The sequence below is a fragment of the Pteropus alecto genome, unplaced genomic scaffold (assembly GCF_000325575.1).
Source record: "Pteropus alecto unplaced genomic scaffold, ASM32557v1 scaffold103, whole genome shotgun sequence".
Classification (NCBI taxonomy): Eukaryota; Metazoa; Chordata; class Mammalia; order Chiroptera; family Pteropodidae; genus Pteropus; species Pteropus alecto.
Window position 1 is genome coordinate 453231 of NW_006436288.1, and position 11797 is coordinate 465027.

Sequence of the window (11797 nt, forward strand, 5' to 3'; positions counted from 1 at the left end):
TTAAAAAATGTAAACATATAGAATTCTCAAATTCTAATTGATACCCAGTTATTGCTAACCTTTCCATCTTCATTTAAGCATCAAGTGCCCGTGTGTGTCACAGAATGCAATTTCAGTGCCCATTCTGTTAAGCTGTGAGCACTTTGTTCCATCAACAAGAAGAGTTAACACTTGTCTGACTGAAATGCAAGACACTGATGGATTACTATTTATTTATATGAAAAATCAAGTGCGCCTGATTCTTATAAGGTGTCCCCAACAATCTAAGCATTATTCTGAAACCACATTTTTTCCTCTTTAAAAAGTTTACTTAGGTATTTTTTAATTGCTTAAAGAATTACTTCACCTCTGCCGATATTCTGAATCCTATCTTCCATTGTTTTCTCTTGGGCCTTGAAATCCAGAGAGGCCTCAACAAGACAGAATTTTAAAAACATCATTCAATAACTAACTGACCAACATCTATTAAGGTTAAAAATATATTAGTTTAAAAACACATTCCATTTTAACAGAGAAATGCTGGAAACATATAAAAAGCAGGAAACTAACTTCTGGCAAGGTCACAGAGCAGTGCTAGAATCATTCCACAGGTCAGCCCTAATAGCTGAAGATGTAGCAGCCCCAGTACCGTGCAGGTCAGGCAGATTTTACGTAAGGGCCCTCCCTCCATTATTCCCCTGTACCCGAGTTCTGACAGCTGAGAAGGTGTTTGCCTTCTCATTTAATTCATATTAAGTTTGTTGAATCATCTTAATCCAGAATGGGATAAGAGAGAACACACATAAAAATATATAAGAGGTGATTATAAGAATAGTTTGTGGATAATTTGAAAAAAATCTAACATTCACATTAGGTAACAAAGATATTAAACTCACGTCACACATTAGAAGAGGTATGTATGTAGACATCATTCTGAGAAACATTGGCCTAGAGAACATGAAAATGTCACAAACAGTTAATAAAGGGAAAAACCTAATAATAACAAAAAATTATTTTTAAATAGACTGTCTCTAACCGGAACATATTAAATGTTTTACTAGGAAAAATATATATAAAAATGATTTCATATTGTGATATTATATGCTGAAAGTACTGAAAAGATATACGATTAATTTACATAATGGTTAAATTTGTAATTCTTAAACACTGTCTATACGTGTTGTAAAAAGACACTGTAATGAGCATTAAAATAATTTTGGAAGAGGAGCAATATGTCTAACCTTCAATCATTATGCAAAAACAGCAGTCAAACTGAAGAGCTAAGCCTACAGGGGAATGGAGCGGTATAAATATTAAAATAAAACCTTAATTTAGAAAATTCTATTTAATCGATCCTCAGTTAAAAAGCTTTGAATAAATCATATCTTGGCAAGATATCCTACAAAACTGCTGGAGAAGGAAGCAAGGTAAAGACACCTACAGAAAAAATTAATTTTTGAAAGAGGTGTGGGTTCTAAGGTAGGGACAGAAGACTTACACAAATAGCCCCACAGTGTCTTACCAGACAGCTGATCTTTCCTACTACAGCAACGCCCGGAACGGACTTTTATAAATATCTATTTTCCTCACTAAAATTGTTGGATTCCTAGAGAAAACAAAGCCCTTTGTCTGATTAGTATTAATTCCTTTTTTTTTTCTTTCATGATTTCTTAAACTTGCTGGCCCTCAAATGTTAGTTAACATGAAGGCTATTTGGCTACTTCCAAGTATCTATGGTTTGCTGCTCTGAGACGGACTTAATTTTTTTTTCTTCTTCTGCTTTTTTTTTTTTTGCCTTTATTATTCCTGTTTCCTTTGTACTCAGTCGCTTCACTGGGTTTAAGGCATGCTTTGTGTTATTTAGTTTGCAAAAATAAAACTTTTAGTACAAATTTATTTTTATACAAATTTTTATGGCACAAGCAGCAAATCTGCTGTTTTAAGAAAATATATAAATATCCTTTTTCTTCTGTACAAATATCTCCAGTATTCCCTACCCCATTTATAATTTTTAACTGTACATGGTCTGCCTCATCCTTCTCTAGTATCTCCCTCCCCCCCCTCCAGATCTCAACCAAACTTGTTTATGTACAGTTTTGCGTTGGAGGCAGTCAGAGGAGGAGGGCCCCTCCTCAGGAGGAGTCTGTACAGGGAGAGGGTGGTGGTGGGTAGAGGTGATGAGAGTAGCTCCTCTCTGTGTATGGAGAAGGTGGGCAGCTTTCATAGTTCTCTTCTGCTGACAAGTATTGGCTTCGGGGTGTGGGAGGTGGGGGCACAGGCTCTGAGTCATAGTTCAAGTCACTAGTGTAGCCCTTGGCTGTTGCCACTGAGGTCATTCTCCGGCTGGGAGCATAGTCACTGTCACAAACATCTGTGCTGCAGGGTGTGGTGGGGGGTGCAAAGTGCCGGTAACTGTATGGCCTGTAGCTGGTATAGAGAGAAAAATCAAGAGAAGCAGTTAGTTTTAGAGAAAAGTGGTTTTCCCTATCAGAATAGAGAGATATTAGATGTAAACTTCAATTTGAAGATAATAAGCTATTACAATTTAAATTTGCACAGACTAAGAAGTAATTTTCAATGGCAGATTGGACAAAGATAGATTGTATTTTATATCGGCAAATAAAATGTGATCAGAGGTAATTAAAAATGGATATGATGGGAATGCAGAGGTGAACTCAATCTAGACCCTGATGTGCTCTTGTATCTTTACGTTAAACTGTATCATGGAATTTAAAAAAAAAAAAAAAAAAAACTATTCAAAGTTGTGCTTAATGGTTATCTTTGGACGATCTCTCAGTTATACATTTAGCATTTAGTTTACATAGTAGACCTCACCAATTTCTGCCACTTCATGGTCTGTGAGAAGAATGGATCTACATGTTTTGCAATATTCAAACATGTTAGCACTTCTTCAACATTCTTTAACCACCCTATAATTTACCTAATGACTAAATTAATGATGCCTAAAGACTTCATTCATTCTTTCTTTAAAACTCAACACTGTACAAGACAGGCTGAATACTGTAGACAGCCTAAGCAGCATATCTATGCTGTTGCTGTTACTATCAGCAAAGGGAAAATGCTGTCGTTTGGGAGAAAGAGTTTTGACATCCCATGTATATATAGACAAGCATATTGTCACAGAGTGGCTTTAACTGAACATCAAAATGAAAAACTCTAAATATCCATATAGGACCAGAGAATTTTCTAATATGTGTTTCCGAGACCTAATTTATTATACTTGTTTACCTACCTTTTAAGTAATCTATAGCTGTTAATCAAGGTTGTAGCATGGCTAACTAAAAAAAAGGCACTGGAAAGAGAGGATGATGTAGTGAAAATAAGAGCTAATTTTCCTATCATTTCTATCTTTATCTGCAACTTCTTATACCATTTACATTCTAAATATGGTAAAGTTAATCTTACTTATATGCTTTCTCATTAAACAAAGTAACTGCAAGAGGGGGGCAAGTGCAAAACTGAATTAAGAATTCATAAAATATCTAGTGATAGAGAGTGGCTTAAGATGATGCTACCCCAAGATACAAACCATTTGCTATCATTTAGGACTTGCCTCAAAAGGAATGGCTGCCAAAAGATCAAAGGTTACATAACCTGTTGAGCACATTTTCTCAAAAAAAAATTTTTTTTTTTACTACCAGTAATGACATGATGTTATTGTATTTTTTAGGTTTTATCTTTTTCTAATCAGGTGTTGAGCCTTGGTGAAATTTCTTGGCTCAACATTTAAAAGGCTCAATACATCTATTTTAATGGGGGGAAAAAAACAGAAAAGAACGTTCATTTAGATAAACATCTTAACTAATGATAAAAAGTTTTACTCAGAAAAAACAAACTGGACTTAATTTCAGATGTGGGAAATGATTAAATGAGAATTGTTTTTGATGTAATTATATTCATTTTAATCAGTGTCTTATTCAATTAAAAGAAATTAGAATTTTTAAAGTAAAATTTTAGGTCTTTTTTTCAATTTTTAAGATTATTCCTCTCTGTTTTGGCTTTTTAGAACAAACTTGTGGCAGGGAATGCAACATTTACAATAAAACATAAAAATCCATTCAGAGTCAAGCCTATCTCAAATAGTCCTATTTATAAACTGAAATAAGAATTCTGAATGAGATACCATAAACAGTTTCCACTTGATTTCTATATAAAAGGTTACATAGTGGAGCAATTTGACTAGAATGCTAGAAACACCTTATCTAGAAGATAACAGGCATTTGAAGGAAGCCAATAAATACTAAGAACTAAGTGTTTAGACAGAGAATGTCAAGCTTTTGACTTTCTGCTGGCCTTTCAAGTAAGAGGGAAGAGTAAGGGGGCAACACACTTAACTGCTCAATATATTCTGTCTACTCACAAATCAGCACAAAGGCATAATATCTCCCTTTCTGACTTACAAATACATTTCATTTATTTTAGTGAGTTTTAATCTATTCCACGCCAACTATATGAGAAATGTCTCATTTCAGAAAATAACGTAGGTAAACAAGGACTGAACTTCAACTTCTCTCAAATTATGTGTTCTCAGTAACTGTGCTGTCTTAGAGCTCTGACAACTCTCTGAACCACAGTCTTATTCCAATATTCCATCCTGAGACAATCAATCAAACCTAACCTGAGCACTAACCTATTCTGAAGTCAGCCACTCTGGCGAGTAACTCTCTCTTAGAACACTGCCAAAGCATTGAGGCCTCTACTTTAATTATTCTAAAAGCCAGCATTTGTGACTCTATTTTTAAAAATGTATAATGCCCTCAAAGAAAAGAATTTGTGGTAGGGGTAATGTCAGCATTACCAAGACAAGACACCAGTTTCCTCTCAGTAACCATTATCTACTCACTTAGGGCTACATGAAGCCCACAACTAGAATACTCTGCCTTCTGATAAACACTCCGATTTGCATTAGAGGAAGATGTGTATTACCTGTAGGACCTATGAGTGGAAGGACTGTTTGAAGAATAACCAAATTCCATAGTGTAATGTGATCGCTCTGTGGCTGGGGATGGTGGAGGGTTCAAAATCTAAAAGGAAAAAGAATTAAATTATTAAAATCACAATGGTCAATCTCAGATATAGACTATTAGACTAACTTTCCTTCCTTCCTGTTCGTATTCCTTCCCGTTACACTACTGGCATAACCATTCCTTTCCAAAGAACTGACCTTGAATTGTACTTTAGGATCTCTTCTCCTCAAAACACAATGTCATCATGGCCAAACAGTGCAAGGTGATGAGGAAATCTACAATCTACTGGTTTAAGTTAAGCACAGCTGGGCTCTGGTTTTTAAAATTATAATTGTTTAGAGAGATCACATTATGTGCTTCTTCTTTGAGGATGAATGTCCTGAGCCTCTCAGGAGGTACTATTCAGTAGTTCTACTTTTACCTAAAATATACAATTAACGTCCAGTGCTTTCAAATATGCTGGTTACTACACAGTAAACCTAAAAGTGGATTTATAAGTCTCACACACTGATGGTAAAGCTTTCTTTGAGCCTTATATGCCTAAATTCTATACTAAAAAGCTTTTCACATGGCCATTACTGAGTACCTACATTTAAATGAGCTAAAAATCTTAAGATCCTATTTATCTTTGTATTCAAAGTGAAACAAAGGAAACAGATTGCTTACTGCAGGGAAGTAAGTGCCTTTGGTGCTTGAAGAACTACTTGATGATGCTCCTGTGACATGAGCTCGGTCATAAGGGGGTCCGCTGCTTCCCCCCATGATACTAAGGGAGCTGATCATTGATTTACCTCGAGACATTCCTAAAATAAAGGAGGATAAGTATTGAAGATGAATAAGACCTATAAAAATGCATGAAATAATTTTTTTCAATATTAGGATTACAAATGCCAACAGTCAAAGAGTCTGATTTTAAACCAATGTATGTCCTCTTTTCCTAACAATGATTGAAAACACTTAAGGGAGAAGGGACATGATCTCTAGAAGTGAACAAGTCCACTGAGAACTGGCCTAGAACATGGCCAAGAATAGTTCTCATCCCTTCCCCCAGGATGGAACCAGAGCTTGTCAAAATGAGGCTCTCAACCTTTCAGAGGATTTCAGGAAGAAAGGACTGTGGAGAGTGGAGGTTGTAGAGCAGGGTAGACTAAACAACAGATTTGCTCAAAAGGAAACTAACTAAACCCATTTCTAAGGGCATAAACACAATGTATGAAAGAGTATTTCTTTGGCTACTATATACAAAAAAGTTGTAATCACAACTACCAATGCTAAAGAAAAAACTATTTTTTTTCCAAGTGACTTCCTAAATTCCACTAACTGCAAATAGGTATGGCAACATGGAATCATTAAGTTTAAAAATCGTGTCTGTTTACTTAGTTACACCCAGCATAAGTCCTTATTTTCAGAGGGCTTTTGCCTGGCACCTCCTTCTTCACATTCATTTAAAGAAAGGCTTTTATACCCTAACAGCACCAGAAAGCATTGATAAGAAAGCATACTTCTCTAGAGCAATGTGGCCTCCCCAAGCAAAGAAATTCTGGCTACTTGGCTATGCCTGAACAAACCCATGCCCCACTGTCAACACCTAAAGTTAGGACGAAACATTAAGACAATATATCTCTCCCTGTTATCACCCAGCTATTTCCAAATCTTTGCTGAAAAGGAATCTTAGTCTACTTTTTCAGCCTCCTTTAATTCCTAGGCTCAGTAGTACTGAAGTAGCCTGGTTGTGAACCTAAAGAACCTGTGATTTATGTATGACTCTTTTCACTGAATGACTGGCTAATTCACTTTTGGTAGAGTGCATCCAGAAATGCAATATATGCAGTCTATATAAATTCTTGCACACATATTTGCTTTATATCCTTTGGCAGTTTCTACCAAACCATACCTCGGGTCTCTTGTGAAAAGAGAAGGTACTAAATAAAAAGAGAACATTTGTTCTTTTAATTTTTTAAACCCAAAGTAGTCTAGTTTAAAATAGACTCTGAACAGTATCCTGTTTCAATTATGGAAAATTGGCAATCTTGTCAGGACTAAGATGTGATTCCCAATGGATCAGTTTAACTCACCTGGAAGAGATCCTGATAAAGAACCTGGGTGTGGCACATAACCAAGGGGCACGGAAGCTGGTCCATGAACTACATAGTCATTAGTCATGGTTTCCCCATCTCCCTTCATACGTGGACACAACATCCTCTGGCAGATAAAGTATATGGTTCCAGACACGAAAATGGTGACAATGACTCCAATAACTGAACCAACTGTATTAGTGGCCTGTGGTGTTGGCTCCTCAGTTGGATCTAAAACAGGAATGTAGTATAGTTATATACTGTAAAAATAACTGCAGATTCAAAATAGTAATCAAAGAGAGCTGGTGAGTAGAATGTGAATCTAATGAAGAGAATTCATAAATATTTTTCTTTTTTATAAATACTTATACACCATGCCCATGGATATATGGGTATTATCATTAGGAACCAAAACAAACTATCCTTATGTACTGGGAAGTTGTACTGGGAAGTACAACTGTAAACTGATAAAAACAAAGATGTATCTTATAGATGTAAATACCACTAAGAAGTTTTAAATACGTATATAGATAACATCTATCTTACTTTGTTCTGTACATAATAAAAATCAACAAGGTTAGCTTGGAATCTCTGAGAAGATTTTAGAGCCAGAAAGGATGAACCCAGAAAAGTCGTTACTTGATTTTCAGTTTTGAAAAGTGATATTTAGGCCTGGTAAAGGAAATTAGAAGCTAAAGATGAGTAATATCTCTCAAGCCCAACATGACGCTGCCGTCAGGGTGAGTCTCGCTGCCTGAGGAAAGGAACAGAAGGTCTCTGATACTTAAGTTCTTGAGGACTCAGAAAGAAAGCCAGAGATTGGGAGCACTAGAGGAAGACCCTACAATAGCATCCACTTTCACGGGATCCTTGAGCTATCTGAGGCTTTAGAAGCAGAAAGCATCAATATTAGAGGTAGAAAGAAAATGCAAAAGGGCTCATCAAATTTAGAGTATTACTCTTCCATTTAGAGCAAAATTCTTCCATTCTGAATAGATTATATCTCACAACTGCAGATCCTTTAAAAACCTTCCTTCTGCTTCATCTTACCTTAAATCTCCCATCTACATAGTTAAACTAACCCTCTGACAGAGTAAATGAAAGGAATGAGAGAAAATGATATCGGTAGTTACATAATATGTAGGGGCTGCCAGTTATATATTTCATCTGTGGACCCTGACACAGACTCTGCTTAGTCCTTGGGAACAATCATCCATCATTTTCATTTTTAGTGCCTTGCCATTCCCTTCCAATGCCAAATTTCAAGAAAGAACAGTTTACAATCACTAGTTCCAATTCCTAGTCTCTAGGTCCCATCTTAATTCACTGTAATAAGGCTTCATCATCCTCACTACCACACTAAAACTACTCTGGCAAAGGCCGTTTTCCTATTTGCCATGTTCAATAAACCTTCATCTCACTGACCCCTCATGATATTCAATACCACTGGCTCTTATTTTCTTCTCAAAAATGTCTGATCAATATCCTTCTAAAAAACTATTCTCTTAGTTTCACTGTCTCATTATTCTTTCTGTTTCCTTTTGTTGGCTTCATTCTCTCCTGTCTATCTCTTAAGTGCAGATGCTTCTCAGAGTTCTGTCTATTCCCTGCTACTTTTCTCCTCTACATAACTCTCCCAGGGAGATTTCATCCACTGCCTCAGCTTTAATTATCATTAATAAATTGAAAAGCCCAAATCTCTTGAGGTACAGACCCATACAATCAACAACTTCCTGAACAGCTTCAATGGGATATATGATGGGTGGCTTTAATATTCAAACTGAACTCACTGTCATCATCATCTGTCAGTTTCCTAGATTCCAGGGGGTAAAGTAGATCATAAATAAATGAAGCACTTGTACCAAATTAAAGGCATTTAAATTTAGAACAAAAATAAAAAACCTACATCAGCCAAACATCATATTTGCAGCCAGGATATGGAATGGTATTGTTTTCAGTCCCTGCTATATATTCTAGTTAATGACTCCAGTCACTCATTGAAGTATTCTGTGCGTCAACCTAAACTTACTAACTATAGCTAAGTGGTTACCAAACCCTTTTTATTCCATTTCTGAAATAACTCTGAAATCTATCCCCTCCTTTCCATCACCATTGCTCCTGATTTAGATCTTCATCATCTGCCTAAACTACAATAGTCTAAGTATTTTTAAATTATAGGCTGCAAGTCATTGAATGGTGAAAACAACTTAGTGGGTTGCAACCAGCATTTTAAAACAGAGATCTTCAGAATGCATTCTACATAATCTGGATAAATACTGTTGTATGATGTATTTCTTTATGTGTACACCTACATCTTTGTATTCCTCCTGATGTGGTCAAAAAAGTCTAAAAGCCACCAATCTAAGAGATTTCCCTACCTATAATCTTATCACCTCCAATCCATCTGCTTTACAGTTTTCACAATTACATAGTCACGCCAGTCCTATACTTGTTTTTCAATGACCCTCCATTATGCTAGAATACCGACTAGGTGCTTCAGAAGAAAAGCAGAGTCCACTATGACCTTGTTTTTATGTATGTGATCTCTTGCTGACACCCCTTCACGATGTAGCATATATTTTGGCAGTCCTATTTACATTTAGTTTCCCAAAGGTGCTATTTCAATCTGCTGCTGTTCTGCCTGGAATTCAATCTCTCCACTTAACTGCATAATTAACACTATTCGTTGATTAACACCCAATTTTTTTTTCCTCTCCCAGAAGCCAGGCAGCTTTATTTGGGGGGGGGGGGCATGGGGCACTTTTGGGTGTGAGCCTTGCATATTAAGGAATAATGTCATTTCTTCCCAAAGTGCTAAAGGGGAGTCAGGCTCCAAAATGGGAGCTCATCCCCTCCCCAGCTCAGGGACTCTGCTGTTCGTTGCTCCAGGAGCCCTGGATGCTTCTGTCAAACCTCTGAGGCTGAAACATGAAGGCTGGGATCTGGCCAGATATCTGCATGGCCTGTAGCAAGGAGCACAAGAGTGACCCAGGGGTCTGGCACCCTGCAGATCAACAACCCAACCTTAAGCATCATTTTTCTAAGAAGTCTTCTTTGAGCCCCATCTTCATTCTTTTGTGCTACTACTTGTAGAGATCTCTATTATAGCACATTTGATATCCCGTATCACACTCTTTTATCAACAGTACCTCTATGAGTCAGGCTATGTGTTTTATATACATTAAATCATTTAATTTTCTCACATCCACCAGACTAAATATTATCTTCATTTTAAAGATGAAGAAACTAAGGTTTAATAAGAGCAAATTGTTTGCTGGTAAGAGGTGGAGCTGGAACTCAAGTCCATCTCTGCTCGGTTTTAAAATCCATGATCTTAATACTACCTCAACCACAGAGGACTTTGAGAAACTTAGTACAGGTACCATGTAGCTTCACCACATAGTAGGTATTCAGTATATGCTTAAAGAATAAATGAACAGATTCTTAAAGTCTTAGAATTCCATTTGAATCTGTAAAAATATCAGCTTAAAGTCTTTATTAAGATTAAAGAGTTTTTAAATGAGTTCTATCTAAATTCCATTAAATCAGTTTTCACAAGAAAGACTTAGCTTACGCTGAATTCTACTCAGAACTAAGTTTATCAATTTGGGATATATTTTATGTTAGGGCATTGGTCAATAGTTATAAACCCTGAAGAAACTATAAGCTATTCAGCCTAGAGTCTCTAAGCCTAGGGGTATATGATGGCTCAAGTAACCTCAAGTTGCATTTTAGAGAAGGTCTTAAATTTACTGAGAGTCTGGTGGAAATGTGTCAAGAAATAAACCAATGTTAAACATGGACTAATTTTTCTAAGGTTGAGACCACTGACTGATTTCCACTATCCACTGGCATACCTTGTTTTAATACTCTTCACAGATTTTGATTTACAAATTGAAGGTTTGTAGCAACGCCACGTTGAGCAAGTCTATCGGCACTATTTTTCTACCAGGCTCAGATGAGTTTACATTTTTAACAATAAAGTACTTTTTAATTAAGGTATGTACACTATTTTTTTAGACATCATGCTATTGCACACTTCATAGACTATTGTACAAAGTAAACGTAAGTTTTATATGCACTGGAAAACCAAAAAATTCATGTAACTCGTTTTATTGCAATATCTGCTTTATTGCAGTGGTCCAGAACCAAATCTGCATTATCTCTGAGGTATGCCTGTAAATTGTTTAAGAATTTCTTTCGTTGTGGCAAAACAATATATATTCTTTTCCGATGCTTTACTAAATGTTTCTGTGAAGATTTTTGTGCCTAAGAAAACTGCTGTCTTTAATGATTATTAAAAGCAAAACATAAAAAAAAAACCGTAGTACAAATAACTAGCTTAACATTAATATCTGTTTCTTAATAAGGAAATATTGATAAGTGAACCTCATACTTAAAGAAAATGTATTTTAAAAATTCTCCCTTAAGAGTAATATACAAGGTTGAAGTCCTACTTACAACATTCCACTTCATCTGATTTGTCACTGCAATCCACATTATGATCACATTTCTTATGTTTTCCAATGCACTGACCATTGGCACAGCGAAACTGATCAATTAAACAAAGCACTGGGAAAGAAATACAAATAGTTTTCTTATTTATACTATAATGTAAAGACAAACTCTGGCAAGAGTCAAAAAGTACTTTCTGGGTGCAAATGAAAAACAAACTAGACTTTTAGATATATCTTAAAAATTATTTTCTGGGGATTTCCATTGGTAGAAAGAAGAAAGGAAAGCCGGCAGGAAATT

At 36.0% G+C, this 11797-nt stretch overlaps 1 protein-coding gene across 1 annotated transcript in view; it reads right to left on the reverse strand.

Annotated features, from left to right (window-relative positions):
* Positions 1 to 1857: 1857 nt before the first annotated feature.
* LRP6 (LDL receptor related protein 6) overlaps positions 1858 to 11797 on the reverse strand; it is a 112212-nt gene continuing 102272 nt past the window's right edge. The window contains exons 19-23 of the mRNA XM_006912624.3: positions 11504 to 11614; positions 7043 to 7273; positions 5634 to 5770; positions 4927 to 5024; positions 1858 to 2406 (exon numbers count right to left, since the gene is read on the reverse strand). Of these exons, the coding sequence (XP_006912686.1) occupies positions 2112 to 2406; positions 4927 to 5024; positions 5634 to 5770; positions 7043 to 7273; positions 11504 to 11614 (872 nt within the window). The 3' untranslated portion in view covers positions 1858 to 2111. The remainder of the gene's footprint in view (positions 2407 to 4926; positions 5025 to 5633; positions 5771 to 7042; positions 7274 to 11503; positions 11615 to 11797) is intronic.